Source organism: Rhizoctonia solani, chromosome 4 (assembly GCF_016906535.1).
Source record: "Rhizoctonia solani chromosome 4, complete sequence".
Taxonomy (NCBI): Eukaryota; Fungi; Basidiomycota; class Agaricomycetes; order Cantharellales; family Ceratobasidiaceae; genus Rhizoctonia; species Rhizoctonia solani.
The window spans coordinates 1,423,478-1,446,158 of NC_057373.1; the positions used below are offsets into that span (position 1 = coordinate 1,423,478).

The window sequence follows — 22,681 nt, forward strand, 5'->3', positions numbered from 1 at the left end:
TTAGATTGTATTGTATAACTATAGCATCAGGCTCTTTTCTATATCTCATAAACATTCAGTAAGGCCGCAGTCTTCTAAGCTCTTGGGCCCTATCTTCAATGTCGTGCTCCCCACCTTCCACCTCAATCTCTGAATCTGAATCCTCTTCTGGTATCCAACCTACCAGCAGCTCTTCAACATCAGTCCGGGTACGTATTTGGCGTTCTGCCATGGCATTGATCCAGAAATCTAGCTGGGTGTGGGTAAAAACAGGCCGCAGCTGATTGAACGGGAGGAGATAAAAGTCCTTTACCCAAGGACAAACCCCTATAGCCTGATGAAGCAACGCCTTTGCGCGGGTAAGCTGACCGGCTCGAATCTCAAACTCCAAATAAATGCGCCATAAAACTGGAGATTGGCGTGTCCTTTTAAGATAGTTAGGTACGCTGCGACCGCTCTAGTTATAATACCCCACTGACCTATGGTCACTAATAGCTTTGCTGAGTACGTTTCGTACACGCTCTTGCTCGTAGCTTCCATGCTCCCAGCTTTCGACCCATACAGCCCATAAAATTCTTGCGAGTGACACTTCGGTCTTCATATCATCTTTCAAGTCCTCCTGAAGGATGATGTCCGAGACTGCAGTTCGCACACGACCCCAGACCTTCTCTCCACGTTCAGACTCAAGGAAGAGTCCAAGCAGAGTAGTATTTCCTGGGTACAACTTGATGGCCGCAGTAGCCTGGTCTCGCAATATGTTGGGTGGACAGGGGTTTCCCAATGTACGTGAATAATGGAATGCGCATAATGTGGCTGACAACACAAGAGCTTCGTGTTCTGCTGTGTGATGGAGGAATTGCGGAGTTTGAAGGTGGTGATTGTAAATGGCCAGAGTAGAGGCCAGAGATTTGGTGGACAATAGTTCTAGTAGTGCACGTAGTTTCACAAGCGCCACGCGAGCCATCGGATCGTTCGAGAAATCGTCCTTGAAAGACGCATCATATATCCGTTTCGCCCGGAGGATCTCTATTGGGGTTGGGGCCGAAGCGTCTGCAGCCATTAACACGACTTGTAGAGCATCTTCGCTTTTATCCTGAACCCATTCCATTTCTGACCAGTCCCACCAGAGCTCGAGTTCACCGGGCCTTCGTCGGTCGATCTTGACATTTGTCAAGTTGACCCGGTAAATCTTGCGAGCTTCTTCAGGTTTATTTCGGGCGCGCTCTAGGCGGGCGTGACCTGCCCAGCGGTACAGAGATGTTTGATCTTGAGCTAATTGTAACCGCGACAGTTTTAAAGCTCTTGCTCGACAAGTCAGAGATCTTTCTTAAAGCCCAATATAGAGCACTTGCTTACTTTTTCAAATTAGAGGCGGCTTCAAAAGCAAGCCAGTGCTCGTCCCACATTTCATCTTGAACCACAGGGCTTAGCATAGAAAATACGCGACTTTTCATAGCCCAAAAGTCAGTCCAGTGGATTAACAGCAACATACCTCGGACGCACCTTGTGAATTCAATATCCACGCCAACAAGATCCTCCGCTTCCCACATATGGCTTCCTGCTTTCATATCTGACTCTGCCCCGACCACTCTACCCACTCCCCATCCCCACTCTTTGACGCGTCCCCATCCAGGTCTCAATACCCTCTCATGGCCAATGAGTGCGCCTCCATCCAGAACACGGGGTCCCATAGACTTGAGTTGATCAGGGAACAAATCGCTCTCGCGCTTCATCCATCTGTCGTCTGCCCAGATATCGTCAGGCGGAGGGGTTGATCCAGGTGTATGCAAGCCAAGAAAATGTAAACACACAAACAGCAAATTTCGACGGGCGACTGGTGTGACGAGCGGGGTTAGAATGGGCGAAAAGTCGGACAGGACGATGACTCGGTGAGGATCATCCAAGCGGAAATTGGCAGTACGAAGACGGAGTGGTTGAGTCAAAGTGCTATCCATGGTTTTCTCTCGTTGGGCCCAATGTAAGTATGGATCGGCTGGGGGATCCAGTAGCTGCTTAAATACTTGTCCCGCATCGTATACGTCCCCTGAACCGCCACCAGAAACCCAATTTGCCCATCCCTGTGCTCCTTCCTCCCCTATTCGCGGGACTTCTGAATCCCAAAATTCCTCGAACATTTTCAGAGTATCTGGAAAGGTAGCTGGTCGGTCCGAAGGAGGAAAGAAAGTGCTATAGATCCAGTTAGCAGCATCGAATCTAAAAGAACAATAGCATACATTTCAATCTGAGCTTGCATAGCCGAAATTGCGCGCTCAATATACCCTGTATTCTCACCACAATAAGTAAAGAGCGCATAAATGCAACAAACAACTCACCAGCCTGACGTAGCCAGACACAAGCCTTCCAGAATAGCCTGAGCCTCTGCATTTCAAGTTCTTCCGTATTACCACGGAGAACTTCGAACGCATGCGCAATATCGCCGAGAGTATCATCAACACCGTTGATAACCCGTACAACCCGCATTCTCCATCCAACCCACTCGGTCCATACGTCCCCATCATGCGGAAAATCTCTCAAAACACCTTCCCATTCTTTTTCAAGTTGCTGAGAGGGCCAAATAATCTCTCCTGCACGCAGAAATCGTAACCTGAGCGAGGGAGATCGTCCATTGGCGGGGTGGGCAGCCAGAGCTTTAGATAACACCGATACAGCCATTTCGGCGCGAGCCAATTCGTTTTGAGCAGGCGCCACGTTGTGCTTTAGCAGTGCCATCCAGGCGGATATATCCATTGGGTACTCCTTTACTCGAGCCGCCAGCTTTCCGGAACGAGTTAGTTCTGGAGTGACAAGCTCTGTATCGGATTCTGAGTCTGAAAAATCAGAGGCAGACGAATCAGAGTTGACACGAGTGATTTCACGGTAAACAGGGCCATCCTCCCGTCGTTTGACTTTGCCCAAGTCGTCCACCTCGTCTGCCAGGTCATCCTTTGTGATTGTATTAGCGGTTGAACCGGTAGTCGAGCAGAGAGATACACACATGTTTGAGCTTTCGGCGTTTGTTTACTCGAATGAACTCTTCTTCCTCTTCCTCTTGAGTGAATGAGTGAGTTGATTTGGAAGGAATGAGTCTTCGAGTTGTGGAAGGGATTGCTCGACGGTCAACGTATCGTTTTGCCTAAGAACAGGTTGGCCATGATGTTGTGGCGGAGGTCAAGTTCACATACCGGTGGACGACCGCCCTTGCCTAATTCAACCTGCCTATTGCTTCCTCTCCCACGTATAATTTTCCATCCATGTGGCGCTCCAAGTACATTCCCATCTTCGAAATTGCTGTCAGCTCTAAAATTCGCAAACCAGGTTACTCGACTCACACCCAGCCCTCATAAACCTTGGAACCTTGCTCGATTCCAAATAACCAAACTGCATCAGTTGGCTATCACCTTTTCCATCGGCCATACACAGGTTCGACAGCTCCAGCGATTCATACTCGGTTCGCTGTTTGTCCTTGAGTATCGTTTGTTGTTTACGCGCATGGGCAAGGTCCTGTTCGAAATTATATGTTTCCCCAAGTTCGTCCAGCTCAGAGCCCGAGTCAATATCCTTTCCCCTGTCTTTTTTATCCTTATCCTTTTCCTTTTCCCCATGCCTACTTTTGCGCTCTCGGCGCTTCTCTTCTCGATATGCCTTTTCTGCTTTCTTGGCCTTTGAGTGTTTGTCTCCATCGTCCCGCTCCCTGTGCTTTGAGCGCTCCTTTACATCCCGTGACTTATCCTTATCTCTCCGTCGTGGAGACCGAGAGCGCTCCCGGTCCCGCCTGTCCCGCCTCCTGTCCTCGTGTCGGTCTCGATCACCCTTCGACTTGTGTTCGTCCCGATCCCGCTCTCGTTCCCGCTCCTCACGTTTCGACCGTTTGTCCTTATCTTTGTTTTTATCCTTATCTTTTCCTTTAGATTTCGGCTCCTCGATATCAGGAAATGACGAAAAAGTGGGGAACGAAGAGAAAGATGGGGCTGACATGAGAGCGACTCCCAGAGTGGTTCGTCATTCAGCGCCTACAGTAACACGGACCCTGAACAGATCTTCAAGCGCCTAAACAACAAGGAATCATGCGAGCTGAGTGTGCTATATATATTAAATGCATAGGATACAAAATGGAGTTGTTCTCGAACTAAAGAAAAAATTATGCATTTGTATTTGAATCTAGTAAGTTCACGAGCGTACGTCCACCGCTTCGGACGCAACTGAGGGCTCGGGTTGAGGACCTTCGAACGGCGGAGGTGCACTCTTTTCACCCTGCTTGTCAAGGTACTTGTCCATGTCATCGCTCTGATTCTTGAACGGTCGCTTTCCGAGAAGCTCAATCATGTCTTGTCTATGTATTATCTGAATAGACAGCAAGAGTAACCAACGCAATATACGTACCGAGTGAGAATCTCCTTTTCAAGTAATCGCTCTGCGACCTTGACGACTTCTTCCCTCTTCTCTGTCAAGAGGTCCTTCGTGCGCTTATGTGCAGCCCTAGAAATTTTGACTTAGTAAAATATCGGCGTTTGGAAGGAAGCACGCATACACAATCATCTTTCGAACTTCGTTATCCAACATTTCTCCGGTCTTCTCACTAAACGGCTTCTGGAATGACTCCTTCGAGTCTCGCCCACCATAGCTCACCGGCCCGATCACTTCGTTCATCCCATAGTTGGCGCAAACCTATACAACAAATCCAGCACGTCAGAACTAATCGCAAAGGATAGGATGCGAAAGACAATCGTTTACTTCAAAGGCCATCTTGGTAATCTTCTGCAAGTCATCTTGTGCACCGGTTGTAATCTCGCCAAAAAATATCTCCTCGGACACGCGGCCTCCAAGTGTCATGCACATGCGATCAATGAGTTGAGGAGTTGAGTAGAGGTAACGTTCAGCAGGCAAGTACTAATCATATACCGATCAGCGCTTTCTGATAGACTGCATACAAACGCCAACTCACCTGCGCATATCCTAGAGCGCCGACACCGCGAGGAATGATGCTAACCTTGAGTAACGGGTCCGCATACTCGAGGAACCACCCGCACACCGCATGGCCAGCTTCATGGTAAGCCACAGTCTTCTTTTCCTCCTTGCCCAGTACACGACTTTTGCGCTCAAGTCCAACAATTACACGTTCAATCGCAGTGTCAAAGTTTGTCTCAGTGACGCTATCGTTCTCGACACGTGCAGCGTGGAGGGCAGCTTCGTTACAGACGTTAGCAATATCTGCACCTGAGAATCCTGGTGTCATGACAGCAAGCTTTTGAGCAATGTCTTCAAGTTTGAGAGATTCGTGCAATTTGAGTGGCCGGAGATGCACCATGAAGATTTCTTTGCGGCCGGAGACGTCGGGTCGATCTACTTGAATATGACGATCGAAACGTCCAGGGCGCATCAAAGCGGGATCGAGTACGTCGGGCCTGTTAGTACCAGCTAGCACAACTATATGCTCCTTGGTACCAAAGCCATCCATTTCGACAAGCAATTGATTCAGTGTCGACTCGCGCTCATCGTTGCCACCGAAATTGCCACCCTTCCCACGCGACTTTCCGATGGCGTCAATTTCGTCAACAAAAATGATGCACGGCGCGTGCTTCTTGGCTGACGCAAAGAGATCCCGAACGCGAGAAGGACCCACACCAACAAACATTTCTACGAATTCCGAACCAGAGACGGACAGGAACGGAACGGACGCTTCGCCAGCAGTTGCCTTTGCAAGCAATGTCTTTCCAGTTCCAGGGGGGCCGGATAGGATAGCACCGCGGGGAATCTTGGCTCCCAGTCGCTCGTACTTGGCCGGCTCCTTCAAAAATCTGACGAATTCCATAATCTCGACTTTGGCCTCCTCCATACCCGCAACGTCCTTGAATTTGACTTTGACATCGGTTTCTTGATTAAAGAGTTTAGCACGGCTCTTGCCAATACCAAATATACCACCGCTGCCTCCTGCGCCTGCTCCACCCGTAGCACGACGAGAGAAATAGAGTAAGAGACCGGCAAGGATTAACGTTGGGGCAAAGTGGAGGGCAGTATTGAGTGCACTGATCTCCTCATGGTACGCCACGGGGATACGCTCGTTGATCGGTATACCAAGTTCGCGTTGAGCCTCATCTAGCTTGCGCTCAAATGCTTCGACGCTCCCTATTGAAAAGTAATAACCTTGCCCGGTCGATTGCGGGTACATAGTCCCCGTCGCATTCGAATGAAGGTGTACACGCACTCGTGTGCGATTGACTACCGTCAATTTATCGACCAACCCCTTCTCGAGAAAGGCATTCTGGAATTCTTGCCATGTAATTTCGCGAGAATCCGCACTAGTTGCGGAGAGCGTATATGCGAGATAAAGTGCAGTACCAACCAGCGCCAGATTCTGGTACATCGACGGACCTGGTTGGTTGTTGGGGCCTCCGGGGGGAGGAGTCGATCGATGGCGCCGTTCGTGTGACTCGTCATGCTCGTGATCGTGGTGCTGAGAGCCGGACTCCGAGGACTTGCTCCCACCGAAAAAGCCTTCGAGGCCTTTCAGAGCTGGAGGCACCTTGTTCTCGTCCGATAACTGCTTTTCCTTTCCCTTTTCCGAGTCTTTCTTCTCTTGTGTACTGCTCGGTTTGTCGTCCGTTGGGGTTGCATATGCACGGGCCAGCCTGGGTGCAATAGTCGACGTCAACGGAAGAGGACGTACTTGCAGTGGAACACGTCTTGCACACGCTGCCCGACGAACGAAAGTATGCATTCTGGCTGTGGTGGTTGTCAGTCGTAGCCCCGTACTCGATCTTAAACCTCGTATGTGGCCGCCGGAAGCTGACGCGAGCTGCCGATGCGATCGCTACCGCACGTAATCATCATTCGGAGAGCCCATCAAGTGGGATAAGCGCAGGATGCACAGCCACAGTTGGAGAGGTTCCACTTCCATCATGATCACTTGGGCCAGATGGCGCTCCGTGGATGGCCTCTTGGCATCAGACTAGTTACTGCCGAACCATATGCTTTTTATGAATATATGAACTAATGGTGTACATATCTAGATGGATGTGGTGAAGAGGCTTGGCTAGTAGATTAGTAGGCGTAAAACGCTTTTAAATTTTTATAATCTATTGAGCGCTCAGACATAAGTATACGTTGCAAGACGCGCGAGTCCCCATGTATCATATATATGCCTAAGAAGAGAGTTATAGCATATGGCTACAGGAATAGGTGCTCGCGTTGCCCCTGGCCCAACACTGCTCACTCCCACGAAATTGATGAGAAATGTACAATATTTCAATCATTTTGCCGACCTACAGCACTATCTATTACGTTCAAACCTAGGTATAAAGACCGGCCACGCGCCCCCATCATATTAGCCCAGAGCCAAGCCCCGGTATGCCCGCATACATACACGCATAAATGGGCCTAACCGTCAGAACTTTCCGTCAGACGAAGCTCTTTTCCCTTACTCGTTTTCATAGTCATGTTGATTTCTCCCAAGTCCATCGCCCTTGCTCTTGTAGCATTCGTTGCAACAGTTAGTGCTGTCCCCACCACTTTGGATGCACGCTGCCACCTTACCAACCGGGTATGTAACCCACATACTGCCGAAACCTGCCCTACGTGCTGTTTCCCCGAACAATGCAGTAAGTATTTAACCAACTGTCTTCTGGATAAGAACTGATGTCGTCTTAGTCGGGCGACCTTGCGAGGTTGACTGTGATGTTTTCGGTTAAATACTGTAAACACTGGCATGAACTGTTGGTATGGAGCGTGTATGTACTGGTATAGTCTGAGTGTTCAAGCACTCTATTCAATCAACCGAATGTATAATGTCATGCAAATTCAGATAGAATGTTTGTGATAGAGTGCATCGGCGAAAGGTGTTTAAAACGACAGCGATCGACAAGAAAGCAATAGAAATACGGAATACAAACGTGCATGAATATCTACTTCTTTCCAAAGAAGTCCATAATTGTCTTTTTGTTTGGGGACCGCACAGGTCTCGAAGGCTTCTGATCCCCAGCAAGAGGCGAAGATCCTCCATCTACTTTTCGTCTCTTTCTCTCAGTATCGATGCGATTGTCTTCACCTTCAGATCCCGAGCTCACGTCGATCTCGATCGGAGAAGAACCTCGTTTGGATGGCGCGCGCCGCTTGACAGGAGATGACTTGGGAGATGATTTAGGCTCGGATTTAGTCCTCGTAGTGTCCTCTTCAATGTCCGAGTCATCATCTAACACTATTTCTTCCAGTTCGCGCTTCATGAAAGGTTCTTTCTTGACAGTTTTGCTCTGAGCTAATTCTACTTTCACTTTGGGATCTTCTTCCTTGACTTCTGGATAATCTAAAACTATCTCTGATGGCTCGAGCTTTGGCGCCTGCTTCTTGTCCTCTGTGGGGTTGTTTGATTACATCAATTTAGAAAGCGACGCCGGGACGAAAGGTGGCTTGACTCACGCTTCTGGACCATTCGACTCATCATAGCTTTCAACCCATCCTTTCTTTCCGCAATTGGTTCGACAAATGACGGATCTTCGGCTCCAGCCTTACCAACTCCTGACGGAACTTCGTAGCTATGCTTATTGCTTCAATTACCGTGCTTACTAGACTGCTCAAAGCGACTCACTAAACAAGTTTCTCAGTATATGGTTTTCTCAGCTCCTCCAATAATTCGGGTTGCCAGCCTTTGCCAACATCTAGCCACCTTAAAGCTTGCTCTCCGCTCAAGATAATTGGCATCCGATCATGCAAGAATGAGAGCTGGGAGTTGGGCTCAGTAGTAAGGATCGTACAAGTGTACGTAGTCTTGGGAGGGTCTGTCCCTCGAACGATCTCGTAAAATCCTGCCAGAAGGAGAAGGTGGTCTTGTGGATGTTTTACGTAGTAGGGCGTTTTGGATGAACCCCGTTTTAGCCACTCATAGTACCTATTTCCGTTGTTAGCGATCGAAAAACTGAAGCAAGGCAATCTCACCCGTCGCAAACAACAATGCAGTGTTTACTTCCCCGTACGGTCTTCCAAATGGCTACCGACCCGTCGAGGACAACTTCTGAGCGCGCGTTGATTGGATTCTTAGAGGAAAAACTATTGGGATCGCACCACCTGGCCTGGATTCCCCATCTCTAGCGTAGTAATTTAGTTCAAAGATGACCCTCAAATCTTAAAATAACTTGCCATTGTTCGTACGATCATCTCCTGTTGGCCTTGTCCATTCGGTTCCTGCATAATAACCGGGATATTGGTTTGTGGGGCTACATTGTAGCTTTGGGGAAATAAGTTGTGTGGTCCGTGACGGAGCTGAATATGCGCACCGAGAATGAAAATGCTCTGAAATGAGTTTAGATAACGTAGGACATAGATGACCTTTTTGATAACACACCTTCATCATCCCATCTCCGTGGTGGTATACCAGGGTACTCATTCCTGACACGGTCCAGATGCTATATAATCCTATTCAAGTCATGCCACGGGTATAATGGCAAAATACTCACAAAGTTATGCAACGCAAATCGTCCGCACATGATAGTCGAAAAAAAGGCAGTTGGTCGTGGCTATCCACAAAGTCGTACTAATAACCAACGTCGATCGACGGACAGAAGAACATGACGTTCTTACGCCACAACCTCGCGCTCCAAACAAACATCCTTAACTGGGCCGATCTCACATTCAATTGATTCGATCGATCAAACAAACGCTTTACTATATGCTTCCACCCCGACCACCCCTCTCAACCCAGCTAACCTAACTTTCAACCACTCCCGAACGAGTTCGGTTTCTTTCCCTGCTATTCGTACACATACACCATCACCATCCACCAGTGGACTCAACGACCAAATCAAGTCTTCTGGACCAGTTCGTTGTCGTTGAGAGATACTCCCATAACTTGTTTGGAGGGACTGAACGACTGGGTAGACGAGTGTGCCAATAAGAAATAGTGTTGCATAGCATGCATAGGGTGAGAGTCGTTCTTTAAGTGTTCTCTTTTTCAGAACCCCAGATTCTTGTTCTTGCGTCAGCAGCATGACGTCTCTTGCTACCCTTTTCCCATCGATCCAAATCTCGTTCCTGCTGTAATACCGCTCGAATACCCATTCTTCTCCTCGAGCCATACGACCGGAGGTAAACCAGTCGAGCAAGACAAGAGAAGAAGAAGGGGACAAATGAAAAGTTTGAACTTGTGTATAAGATGCGGATTGGAAGCATGTAATTGGGTCGGGGAGGAGGACGAAAATATTGGAAGACGCGAGTGATGCTGTTAGGTATTGCGTTGTAGTGTCTGATGAAGTCGAAGAGCTTTGTCGATATCGATCTGCACCCATCCTTGATTTGAACACTTTTGTCGAGCCCTAAAGACAGTGAATTCTAATTTCGATATCGGCTGTTTATCTGCTCACTTGGGTAAGGAAAACCAACCCAACGCTTTGTTCAACCTTTACCTCTAGCTCAATCCTACACTCCATCCTATCAGCACCAAACCGAAATCAAACCACTTCCTGACCTATCTCCACTCACCAACCCCCCTCCGTACGAAAGCATATACGCCACACCTACAGGAACCTGGCCATCACCCGCAAACGGAACCGTTGGAGCGAGAAGTCGTAGCGGGTATGTGTACGAAAGTTGATTAAAATGCGCATGGGGTCCGAATGCGTGGATATGGGCTTTTCCGATACCATGCTGGGGTGAGCGAGCTGGGGCGGACATGGTGGTTGGTTTCGGCGAGTTGTATGCGAGATAACGTTTCGGAAATCGGAGAAGTTTCGTTATTGGAATAGTCGATTAATTGTTTGACACGTGACTACAGTAGTAAACGCTCTCAAACTCCCATGGGCTGCGGGGCCTAACGGGAGCTGCGCGACAGCCCACCTCTCAACAGGGAGAAATGTCCTCGAAGCGCCGCCACAGTTTGATATGAGTACCCCGGGAGAGCTTTTCTCAAGAAGAGGTGCTCCCGTAGCTCCCCACGACTTCGGGAGCTGCAGAGATGTTCTTGATGTGGTATCTATCTCGTTAATGGTACCAGTAGGGTAGATATATAGACAAGTTAGACACGAGATCTTGCTCACAGACATTCACTTGCCTGGTGGGCGTGGGTCCAGTTTGCAGATTCACATATTGATGGTCATAAAGTCTGTTTTCTGTTTGTCGTAAGAACTTCCGAGTTGTTGCCCGCAAGAATATGACTATGGTCACACAGCACATATTTTTGCCCACACCAATACGAAAAGGCCGCATATACGAACATATAAGTTCGGTCAAGTACTATTCCTACCGAGACCTTCGTTACACCGCGAGTCCATACCCGATCTGCTATTTTCCCAAGCAATGTAGCAAGTAGATGTGTTTGAACGTACCATTAGTGAGCCTATAAGATGACTGTTAAGCTGGAACACATTGGGGGTAGGGGCCGCGAAGGTTGAACGGTACCAAGGGTTTATAGGTATTATGTCGCCCTCTTTGCACAGATAGGTATGATATCAGGTAAAGGGGTAATTGAACACAAGGGATACAAGTGCAGTGGATTTCCAGTTAACTAGGACCACTTTTCTGGTAGCCTCAAAAGTGTGGGCCCAGTCATCATCGCTGTATCTATCTGGTAAGGCGTCTGAAATGCGTGGGCAGGAAGCCGAATATTCAAACATGCCGACCTGGATGCATATAAACGCCCCAGTCACCAGTGGAAATGGCGCGCATCACGTGAACATTCTACTCCCCTGCTCTCATTCCACACTCCAAAATCCCAGTATACGAAATGGCTATAACAGATGCACCAACCAACACCGAATCGTCTGCACCACCGCCTCCCGCCGCTCCTAAACAACCACTATACGAATCGTCAACCCAATTCAAACACTGGCGCTTCTCACCCGAACAGCTTGCCAAGTCACGAAGAGAGCTGAACCAAGCTGCAGTAGAGAGTTTAAAGAAGTTACTGGAAGAAGAGGAGGTATGTCCCTTGCCTTGTCGGCTCGTTTTATTCGGATGAGGTAGAGTGATGGTGTAGTAGCCAGGATCGACGTCCAGTATCCATTTCTTGACGCCTGAAGAAGAGCGTGCGCTTGTGGTGTATTATGCACGCGTGATTGGGTCAATGTGTGTCCGGATTGGGCTGTCCGAAGAGGTCGAAGCAACTGCGACGAGTTATCTAAAGCGGTTTTATTTGAAGAATACGGTGATGGATTGGCATCCTATGAACGTCACGTATGTGTCCCCTCTTTAAATTGTTTCAGCTTCTAACCTGGTCGATAGAATAACAATACTATTTCTGGCGACAAAAACATCAAACATGCCCATTTCACTAGACTACTACGTTTCCAAGTTGCCTTCTGGCAAAACCGAGGCTGCCGATGTGCTCGCGCTCGAGTTTCTGGTTGCCCAGAGTCTGAACTTTGAGTTTTCGGTATGGCACGCCCATCGAGCGTTGTGGGGCATTGTCTTGGATATTCAGGTGAGCACTATGATTCACCTCCCTTTGATTCATTTACATATTAATCAATACAGAGTATACCTGAAATCGACCAAGAATCAACTAAACACACACATTCCGCCGCTTTACAGCACATTCGCAACTCGCGCTTGACGGACGCTGAGCTGATCTACACACCTTCCCAAATCGCCATGGCCTGCCTGTATCTCGCGGACCCTCAGTTAGCCGAAACCTACCTCTCGCAAAAGGGAAGCGGGAACATGCTGAGCGTCGTTCAAGAGGCCGCGGCGATGATTGAACGGGACGGGAAGGGAACGGATGTAGGTCTCGTGAGGGAGATTGATTTTCGGCTCAAGACGTGTAAGAATCCCGAGAGAGTCAAGGGAAGCAAAGCGTGCGTGTTATTTTTTCTTTTTCCCTATGGGCGCGTCACCTAGCGAGGGTTAACCCGGGATGTGTGGGATAGGTACGAAGCTCGACAGGCAAAAGCCGATGCGGCCGCGGACAAGAAGCGTGCGCTCAAGGCGACTGCATCGCTTGAGGCGAGGATGAGCCAGGATGAGATGTTTGGACCTTCGATTTCTTTGCCTAGCGGGGATCCGCAGAGCTCGTGAGGGGGGTGGGAGGTGGGGTCGCTTAGGGGAATATCCGGGTGTGTTTACCAAGCGAGTCCGAGGGGGCAATTTAGTTTGCGAGGGCCGGTGTAGGCGTCGGCAACTATGTAATTATTCATCGGCCCTTAGTTATTTCTTGTTGGTGGCACGGTGTCAGATTTGACGTGGTATATAAATCCCGAGTGACAGTTGAACTCATTAGCGCGCGAGTTTATTGTGGTGATTGATTGGTCATGGCTGAGTCGACTGCCAACCACCGCTCACGATCCTCGTCCGAACTCTCACCTAGACCGTTGCTCCCACTGCGTGTAGTGCGATCCCGACTGGACTTGGGCGTGGCAGCGAGCAAGGGGAGAATGACCGAACTGGGACTCACGGGGGATACTATAGGAGGTATTGCCGAAGTTGATTCGCCGACTAGTGCCCAGTTTGTGGATGTGCAAGGCAACTTGAAAGACGAAGAGAACGGGGGAGAGGGTGGCGATATGGCAGGGCCGCTGTTGGACAAGGTGCCCGAGGTGCGGATTACGGAAACAAGCTCGCCATCGCCTCCACCGCCGCGGACATCGACGCAAACGGACCCACTCCCGCATTCCCATGCGTCATCGTCGAGAGCCTCACTGTTGCCCCCTGCGGCCGCAACAGGCTCGACGCGGAGCCGACGAGCGACAATGGATGTGCGTGAATTGGATATATGGCCATTTTGTATTTTATTTCTATTTGCTGACGACGACGACAGGGCCGAGCGAACCGCCTGTCTGGGTTTTTCTCCCAGCTGCTGACCACACGACGACCGGAACGCGAGCCTCCGATGCCACGCGAACGCTCCGTGTCTCCCCCGCCATCGCCTATGCGTCCCACTCGCCCCGTGACACCGCCACCGCCCCTTGCACCCCCGACACTCTCAGAACTCGGTTTGCAACTGTCGATTATCACCTCTAACCTTACTACCGCCCAGTATGCCATGGCCCCTACCAGCGGCACCTTTCTCGCGCCCCACTATCTTCTCCTCTGCCACGGCCAGGGCCTCGATGTCTTGCCGCTCAATGCTCCCCCTGCTCCCCAGCCGTATGCACTCGTGAGGCGAGTGTCGTTCAAGAGTGTGATCGTCATGGAAGAGCGGGGTGTGCTTGTTGCGATTGCTGGACGACGAGACGGCGTGCGTGTGTATGCACTCGAAGAAGTGCGCCGTGCTGTCGAATGGCGCCTTGACCTCGAGCTCAAGCGCGAGGCCGAAGCTGCACGTCGCTCGCGGTCCAAAGGCACTCCCGGAGTCACCATTCCCGCCTCCAACTCGGCCCCATCTGCACTTCAGCCTTCGAAACCGACAGCCCCTCCCCCGAGCTACTCGGCCAGTGTCGACCAGACCCTTCGTCCGCTCATCACTCGCGTGTCTACCACCAATCTGGCAGCTATGGCAGCCGCGGCAAGCCCCAGGCACCGCGGAGGTTCTCTCTCCAGTATTGTCGGTCTTGCTCAAAACGGGACTCAAAAATCAGAGTGGGCAGAGCTTCAGGCGAGCGATGAAGAGGTCTTAGTTGCCGCTGGCCCCGAAGCCAGTGCTGCCCTGGACGAACGCACCTCGGCTGCGGCTCAGCAGCACCCACAGCAAGCAGCACCTGTTGCATCCGTTGCCTCTCCTCCACTTCAAATTGGCGGCACATCAGCACGTCGCGCAACCGTGGGCGCCGAGAGTGCCACCACTCTATCCTCCATGCGCTCAGCCCTCGCTCATTCAAGATCCAATAGCCAACTCTTGCCCCGTGGTCCGACTACCGCTGAGACTGACGCCGAGCCCGAGGTCGGCATCGACTCGGTATCCATGGCCGAGATGTTACGCGAGAGCAGGATGCCTCCTCCTCAAGTTCCGGCCAATACTACACAGCGACGGGCATCTGTCGTCATGCTTCAGAGCCAGACTCATCCTGTTTTCCAACCTGGCGAACTGGATCCTGTGGGCGAAGACACCGACCCACCTCCGACACCGGGAGACGATGTCCGACCAAGACGATGGTCGTTTGTCGCCCCTTCGAGCTCCTCGTTACCTGAACCTATCGCATCCCGGCCACCGGCGCATACCTCCATCCCAGCAAATACCACCGTATCACAACAGCAACAGCAGCCGATAGACGAGCCAATACTACCCCATCGCTCGCGCCTATACCCCTTCCGGCTGCGTCCTCCCAGTCAGCTATACCCCCTCCATCACCTCGACAAGGATCCCACCGCTCGACCCGGTCCCAGCCCTCACCCAGCGTTCGCCCACCCACACCACCCGCACCCCGACGTCGCCTATTCCCCAAAATCCTCAGCGCGTTTGGGTCCAAAAAGCACCGCTCCAAGTCGCGCGATCGGGCGGCCTCGGCCCATGCCGGGACCTCGAGCGGGGCAGGGCCATCAGGGAACGGCCATACCGAGGGTGCACCGCCCGAAGGGCCCGCTGCGGCACCCAAATTGGAGTACATCAAGCTGCCAGGAACCAAAGGTGCGATTATGATCAAGGCGGTCGAGACGCCCAAGAAAAGGTAAATCCCCTAGTGTCCCTTTTTGTTGGCATCGATCGAGCTGACTTGTGACTTGTGTTTGGGCAGTTTCCTAGCCATTTTGTGCGGCGAATCGGGCGAAAAGGTCGAATTGTTTGCGGGGACGTATCGTACTGCGCTTGGACTCTCGCGCACGTTTATCTTGCCTGACTCGCCCAAGTCGTTGGAGCTGCAGCTCCAAGGCGATGATCTGGTCGAAGTCTTTCTCGTGTTTGCGCAAAACGTGTTTGGACTCGAGCCGGCGACCGTACGCGTGCGCGAAGTCCGAATCGGGAGAAACGAGCGACGGGCTATTCGGAGACGGGCGAGAGCCGCGAACGGGGGCAGTCGGACCATCGAACCCTCTGAGGCAGGGCAAGCGGGAGGAGGAGCAGCATCACGGGCAGCAGAAACAGTGATTACGACTACTGTATCGGTTGGGGAAGATCATCAGCCCGCCTCTCCTGCGTCGCGACGAAGTACGTCCCTTGTTCGAAGGCGCCGTGAAGTCCAAGGACGAATCGTCACCGCCCCCGATGTTCCTGTTCCCATCCCACCGGTCCCGCCGGTCCCGCAGCCTACCGATCCGACGATGGCAGAAGAGCTCGCGGCACTATCGTCGATCCAGTCTGGGCCGTATACGACGTTCCAGCAGCTATCTTTGCGCCCCAATTTCCTCTCGCGGCCATCGCGGACGACTATATCATCCCGCCTACCTATCTTGATTTCTGCAAGTACAGGGAAACGTGGGAGCCCAACCTGCCCAGAGTGGAGGCTGCGCCCAGTCAGATGGAAGACGAGCCGGTGGTTGTCGTCGAAGGGTTGGAAGACGATCCTGCACACGGGATACAGATTGACATTGAGCCCGAATCTGAGCATGAAGATGAACGTGGGGACGAACAGGCTATTATTGAGTCTTCGCCGATTCCGACTCCATCGCATACACCTCCTCCCCCTCCTGTACAACCTGCTCAAGTCCCTGCACCAGCAGTGGTAAAATGGTACTACCTGGATCCAAAGGGCGTAGTTCAAGGTCCGTCTCCTTTCCCTGTACTCCTATCCCTATCTAATGCATGTAATAAAACACCAGGCCCGTGGAAACCATCCATCATGCAAAACTGGCTCCGGGAAGGCTATCTCCCGCCCGAACTCCCAGTTCGACGAGCGGACGAGACCGAGTATACTCTGTTGAAGATTGAGAGCGAGCGTCGAGGATCCGGCCGAGCCGTTTAGACCCCGTCCGGTAGTTGTTCCACCCAGTCCAGTCGTGCCTCCTACGCCAACTGTGATACCTCCTACACCTGTGGATGAACCTGTAGTTGTCAAGCCCGAGCCAGTCAGAGCGTCCGGGTCCGAATTGACCGAGGTACCAGAAAAGGTAGAGAGTGGGGAAGAGAGTGGGACGCATATCCCAGCAGTTGAAAGGACAAGTACACCTGGTGCCAGCACGTCCTCTGTCGCAGAGCCAAGCGGGTCAAATACTCCTGTAGAAGCCAACGGGACGAACACTCCATCCAAAGCGAGCACATCCCAAATCCCAGCTGAAGTTAATACGTCCAAACCCCCAACAGAATCAAGCCCGTCCCAAACCCCTGCGCAAACCCAACCCAGCTCGTCTACCTCGCAAACAACATCCAAACCTAATCCACCCGACCCTTTCAAACCGACAAAAGCCCTGCTCAAACCCCTCTCTCTGCTCGCCCAACCACGACACTTTGGGCCTCCGGCGCTGTTCTACTGTTCTCGTGGCGGACACAGCACAACGATCGTCGACGCTCGCGGTCGACCGGTGCTCAAGGGCCGGATCCACTGGTCGTCCAACGACGCGATGGGGGACACGCAGCGCATCGAGGCGTTCGATGTGGGTGATCGAGCCGTGTTTGTTGCGCTTCGACAGGGAGGGATCGAGGCGCTGGACGTGGGCGAGGCGCTGTTGGAGCCCGGGGATGAGTCCAGGACTGCGGTTCCGGCGTACCGTGTAGCTGTGTCGGGCGGGACGAGTCGGCGTGCCCCGTGGGTTTGGAAACTGGGCACCTCGGTTTCTGCTCTTGGGAATTCTGCGGTCGACACTCCTCAGCCTAGCGCTGCGACTGGGAATGGGAATGCAAGCGGTCATGGGAATGGGAATGGAAAGCGTCGTGCGGGCGGAGGAAAGCGACACGCCGAGTCAAACGACGATAGCAACCCATTCTCAGACAGTCCGTTCGCGTTCTTGTCTGACGAAGGTGTAATTTTCCTTGCGCGCCAGGGAGACAGTGTATACATGTGTGAACGAAACGCGGGCAAGTTTAGGCTATTAAAGTTGTCCAAAGCGCCGAGTGTATAATTCTACTACAAATACTTTCTTTTTCTCACTCTCTCAGTCCGTCTTGCTTATTCGGCCCAGCCCCTCTTTTATTCTTCCTGTGTCTTTTTATAGGGTTAAACACGTATCCTTGACCCTTGTGTACATTCCCAATGCTATGCCCCATGATCACGATGTGTACAAGTTTTCTTTCGTCTCTTTGCATTTTCTCTCTTGAGTTGGTTAATTCACTTGCTTATTCACTGCTACCGTTCTTTCTTTTGTCTCTCTTTTTTTTTACGCTTGTCAGCATGGAGCTATATTCAATCGATAGATGAATGACATTGCAGGTGGGTTCTATGTACTTCATATCGGGTTCGTCTAGAGTTTGGAGACTCGGCCACGGAGGACATTCTATGGGGTAGTTAGTTCAGCTTTGCGAATATATAAAATAGAGTACCTTTAGAATTTTGCCAGTCCTGGTCCACGTCATGAGCCAAACGTCTACACTATAATTTGATTCGACTCACGAGGTCTTGGGCAGCTCTGGGACAACCTCGACCCATTCAGGACATGCAAACCCAGGCAAACGCTTCTTCGCATGGTTCTTCATATCGGCCTCGAACTCGGCGTGTTTGCCTTTCCACTTTCCAGCCTTGTGACTGTGCAGGATTACATAGGCCATTGCGCGTTCACCCCATTTTGGATGGTTTCGGGCGATCACGGCTACCTCGAGTACGTCGGGGTGGGTTGAGAGCTCTGGCTAGGGCGTTAGATAGCGTCGGCGAGGGCAAAAGAGTTTGTACCTTGTTCGATAGCTAGGGAAGATGCATTCTATGATAACGTCAGTAGGATTTGCATTGTTGGGTGGATGCTTACTTCTCCTCCACTAATGGTTTAATGTCTCAGATTCAGTACGCATATAGCCAGTGAACTTGCACACACCTGATGATGATGTCCTTGCTTCTGTCAGTGATGCCTATTGTACCATCTGGATGCCTCACTGCAAGATCTCCAGACCAAAAATGACCACCTTTGAACGCTTTCTTCGTGGCCTCGGGGTCTTGGAAATACTGGTACAGAAGATCAGTGGGCTGGACCACGCTGGTAGCCCTTGTTCGCACCTCTTTCATTACGATATTCCCACGAACAACAATTTCACCAACAGTTTTACCATCCGCGGGAACGTCTCTAAGGTTCTCTTCCGAGTCGGTGTATACCACGCGTGCCTCATCTGCGGTGGCAAAGGCTTGTCCCTGGCGTGCCATGAATTTGGCCCGCTCATCCAAACTTAACCGCGCCCATTCGGGCTGGGGGTGGTTGCGAGTAAAAGGACCGTACGTCTACAAACCTATCTTAGCGCCAGGCCCCGCATATAAGCTCCAACCTGCCTCGCTACAGGAACGTTGAGTGCGTGTCTGTATGGTACAAATAAGCGACTTACGTGAGTCCATATACGTGTGTAACATGAATGTTCTTCTTCTCGAGTTCCCCGATCAAGTGGGCCGTTGGTGCAGATCCAGCAATGATTGCGTGAACTTGGTGCTCGAGCCGTTGTGCTTCAGGGGCATTAACTATCCCGATCTATACGCAAAAAATGAATACTGGGCCGTGGAGCATCTGCCGGTGCCTTTCTGCATACCTGTACAGTTGGGGCGCCACAATAATGGGTCACTCTAGATTCCGTAAAGTGCCTCCAAACGATCGAATTTACCACCGCGCGGATCGTAACCTTGATCGCACTTATTAGTTGAATCACATAAAATATACGCGCACGCTGCGTATTCACCTGGGTTGCAAAGGCAAACACGTTTGCCCAGGGGTATGTCCAGCCACACGCGTGGAACATGGGGAGAATCCTACAAGTAGGTATTAGTGCTTCCTTTTCAAACAAGCAATCAAGAGTATACAATTTACCAAAGATAGGTCGAGTCACGCGTGATCCTAAAAATTGCGTCAGGTTACTCATGATTGTTTTTGAATAGGACATACCGGGCTTCATATGCATTTGCAATGGCAGCGAGGTAGGAGCCTGTGGACTAAGTGAGTACAGTGGTGGAAGCAGTAAACATATGTTCTGCACCTCTGAATGTAGAAACCACGCCCTTTGGCTAGTTGAAATTATGAATTAGTTGTATTATCCAGTATTCCTGTAACTCACTCGTCCAGTAGTTCCCGAACTTGGTAGAGAAAGTCAGACTTGCGTAGCGAGTATCATCACCTAGCCACTTACGTATAACATAAACTGGCATTTGCATTCTCATCAGGCTCCATTTCAAGGCCCGCCCATCCCTCCTCGCCGCTTAATTTACGACCTTGAGCTGAAAGGATATTAGCCATGCCGAAGCCGAATAGTCATAGTCAACCCTTACTAAGGTAATCTTCATAAGGGTCTCCGGCTCGACCCGTGTCTTTGCATACAACGTATGGGATCTTTTTCCTTCAACAAATTTTGTGTATTCATAGTCTACGAGAACGAGTTTAGCACCACTATGCTCTAGGATGTAGTCAACCTCCGGAATGGTCAGGCGTGTGCTGAATGAGTGATTAAATTCCGATAAATCCGGGACCAATATCACACTTACTTGATTGGCGTGATCACAGCCCTTGCTGCAAGGACCCCAAAGTGTGCATCTGATGGGAATGTTTAGTCACAGAAAGGCGAGTCCGCGTAAAATGCAGTACCTGCTATCATGGAACTATGCGGAGGTCAAGGATCCATCATGACAACATGGCAAAAAAAAAATGCCAACCTACCAGTTGGGTGCTATGACTGCGACTCTGTCTCCAGGTTTAATCCCATGGACTCGTTTCAGCGCATATGCAAGGTTTTGAACTCGCTGAGCCCTTGGAAGGGTTAGACAAAGAATAGCCTGGAGGGGAACTAACATCTCCTACCATACTGCGAAGCTATATGCGACTGGTTGGGGACCGTCTGGCGATGAAAGAGCGAGTTTATTCGGATATATCAAAGCCGCACGAAGGAGAAACGACACTGGGTTCTACAAGAATTTATGCTCAAGACAATATCGACAGCCTAAGTACTGAACATACCAGAGGGTAATGTTGACAGGGAGTTTGCTGGAGTACTTCAACCTTAGTACCGCATTTGGCGGGGGTGTACTTGCTGGGGTCGGGGTGAACATCTCTTCCTATGGTGGACGCACCGGTTCTCGGACCTCGACTGGTTGCGGGGTCAGGGGATTTACATTTATTTACAGCGCTATGTCATAGTTAAGCGCCGAGTGACCCTAATAAAATGGAATCTCCTAATTTAAGAAGCCAAAGCATTCATTTCTGATCTTCAGGTCCGATCCCAGGAAGATACATAACAACCAACAAGCGTTCCCATAGAAATGACCCACCAGTCTCGTACAACTTATATGTCCCAGAAAAACTGTTTCAATGTCAGAATCTTGCTCTTGAAGCTCTCCTGGGCCCAACTTCACATTCCTTTCACTCGACCAGCTGCTCTCCTCGCAATATTTGCTATCAGCTTTAAGACTCTTTGCATTTTATTTAAGTATTGTAGGTGGATACGACGGCTACAGGGAAGCCAAGCCTTGTCTCGTCATTTCATAGTCGCACCATTTTCCCAGTCTTTTGACGTTGTTTGGTTCGTACAAAGCATATTGGGCACATAAGTGTTTTGCTCTCACCCGCTTCTTGCGTCGCGAGCTAATTTGGTTGCAGGCCAGCCTTTCGATGCTATTCTACTTGCAATATCAGCGCATGTCCCCTTGGATTATAACCGCTTACATATTTTGGAACAACTTGGCGCTGGTATCTACCCAACTTGTTAACGGCCAATTTTACACACCAGGGCTTGCGATATCAAATGCGCCTGCTCCCGGCAGGTGAGCCAATTGTTGATAATGTATAATACCCAATGACCGATGCCAACCTAAATCACAGTCAGTATTCTGCCGGAGGTGCCATAGGGGTTTCGGTCGATGTAAGTGGTAATGGGAGGCTCCCTATCTCAGCATCATTTCCGGGGTCAACACTCCCAACTGCATTTATATCGTTGAATATATTCCTCATCTCTTCTCAAACCAACACCAATGTTACGGTAACCAGCGGAACGCAGTTTTTGGAAGGCGAGCCAGGAAGTACCGTCAAACATCTCAATTTTGCGATACCAAGCTGCCTGAAGACCGGTGACTATAATGTACGCGTATAATAAGATGTACTTCTTCCCTTATACGTCATGCTGACCTACTTTGGTAGTATACTTATTACGAGGTCTCGCGTGTTAACGGAGAAACCTTCTTTTCGATTACTCCTATCCCTATATTTATACTCAACAGCCAGCAGGACGACAAAGCGTGCGATGGGTCCACGGAGCCTGAAGTCCAACCGCAAGCATCCTCGCCTCCTCCGGAACAACCTTTTCTCGGGGCAGGATTTTCGCTCACCACTGGTTTTTCTCAAGTAAATGCACCGACAAACACGTTGCCGGGGACCCAGAATACCGTCACTGTCACTTTGACTAAAACGGTAGTTTCAGAGATATCCACCTCGATTACCCAGACCCAAACATTGACTCTTGCCGATGGAAGTCTGAGCACTGTCACAACGTAGGTGTACCTCATTTTAATGTTGTAGCTTTTTTTACATCGTACCTTATCGTAGGGCCATTCCTACCTTATTGCCGACCATGGTTACTACTGTCTTTACCACACCATCACTGAGCTCCTTCGTTCCGATTAACTCCAGCTCTCGGATTCTTTCAAACCCACTCTTCTTGACTCTCTTCACAGGATGCGTCTGTTTTGCGTTGATCCAGGGCATTTAAGAATGCATCCAACTAAATTAGCCCAGCCTCCGTGTAATTATCCTATTTCGAACTTACGATAAGAGAGTGCATGATACAAGTCCAATTACTACATCCATTCGGAGG

The 22,681-nt window shown here is 50.5% G+C and overlaps 5 protein-coding genes across 5 annotated transcripts; 2 read left to right on the top strand and 3 right to left on the bottom strand.

The window, feature by feature from the left end:
* Positions 1-55: 55 nt before the first annotated feature.
* Positions 56-6,694, bottom strand: RhiXN_00462 (intermembrane space AAA protease IAP protein; the record flags this gene model as incomplete). Its single annotated transcript, XM_043320281.1, has 14 exons — positions 56-404; positions 459-1,280; positions 1,336-1,425; positions 1,483-2,166; positions 2,214-2,259; positions 2,313-2,922; positions 2,975-3,112; positions 3,162-3,256; positions 3,309-3,894; positions 4,159-4,309; positions 4,360-4,455; positions 4,508-4,644; positions 4,711-4,866; positions 4,922-6,694. The coding sequence occupies 14 exons, from the start codon at positions 6,692-6,694 to the stop codon at positions 56-58; spliced, it is 5,733 nt and encodes a 1,910-aa protein (XP_043179293.1).
* Positions 6,695-7,877: 1,183 nt separating this feature from the next.
* Positions 7,878-10,635, bottom strand: RhiXN_00463 (urease accessory protein UreD; the record flags this gene model as incomplete). The annotated part of the gene is made up of 9 exons (XM_043320282.1): positions 7,878-8,323; positions 8,389-8,504; positions 8,558-8,857; positions 8,905-9,053; positions 9,118-9,258; positions 9,311-9,371; positions 9,673-10,277; positions 10,326-10,380; positions 10,448-10,635. 9 exons carry the CDS (start codon positions 10,633-10,635, stop codon positions 7,878-7,880), a joined length of 2,061 nt encoding a protein of 686 aa, XP_043179294.1.
* Positions 10,636-11,683: 1,048 nt separating this feature from the next.
* On the top strand, positions 11,684-17,820 carry RhiXN_00464 (Cyclin, C-terminal domain; the record flags this gene model as incomplete). Its single annotated transcript, XM_043320283.1, has 12 exons — positions 11,684-11,878; positions 11,939-12,132; positions 12,181-12,379; positions 12,433-12,752; positions 12,825-12,968; positions 13,262-13,649; positions 13,712-15,228; positions 15,285-15,497; positions 15,564-16,240; positions 16,291-16,527; positions 16,585-16,672; positions 16,728-17,820. The coding sequence occupies 12 exons, from the start codon at positions 11,684-11,686 to the stop codon at positions 17,818-17,820; spliced, it is 5,265 nt and encodes a 1,754-aa protein (XP_043179295.1).
* Positions 17,821-18,159: 339 nt separating this feature from the next.
* Positions 18,160-20,924, bottom strand: RhiXN_00465 (AMP binding enzyme; the record flags this gene model as incomplete). The annotated part of the gene is made up of 22 exons (XM_043320284.1): positions 18,160-18,192; positions 18,239-18,257; positions 18,309-18,537; positions 18,585-18,612; positions 18,658-18,667; positions 18,724-18,851; positions 18,903-19,121; positions 19,166-19,196; positions 19,223-19,362; positions 19,421-19,510; positions 19,568-19,637; positions 19,696-19,722; positions 19,771-19,810; positions 19,862-19,889; positions 19,940-19,958; positions 20,012-20,099; positions 20,151-20,211; positions 20,250-20,313; positions 20,364-20,412; positions 20,464-20,477; positions 20,536-20,625; positions 20,833-20,924. 22 exons carry the CDS (start codon positions 20,922-20,924, stop codon positions 18,160-18,162), a joined length of 1,569 nt encoding a protein of 522 aa, XP_043179296.1.
* A 586-nt stretch (positions 20,925-21,510) lies between these two features.
* RhiXN_00466 (uncharacterized protein) lies at positions 21,511-22,576 on the top strand (the record flags this gene model as incomplete). The annotated part of the gene is made up of 4 exons (XM_043320285.1): positions 21,511-21,635; positions 21,694-21,949; positions 22,009-22,358; positions 22,414-22,576. The coding sequence occupies 4 exons, from the start codon at positions 21,511-21,513 to the stop codon at positions 22,574-22,576; spliced, it is 894 nt and encodes a 297-aa protein (XP_043179297.1).
* Positions 22,577-22,681: the final 105 nt, after the last annotated feature.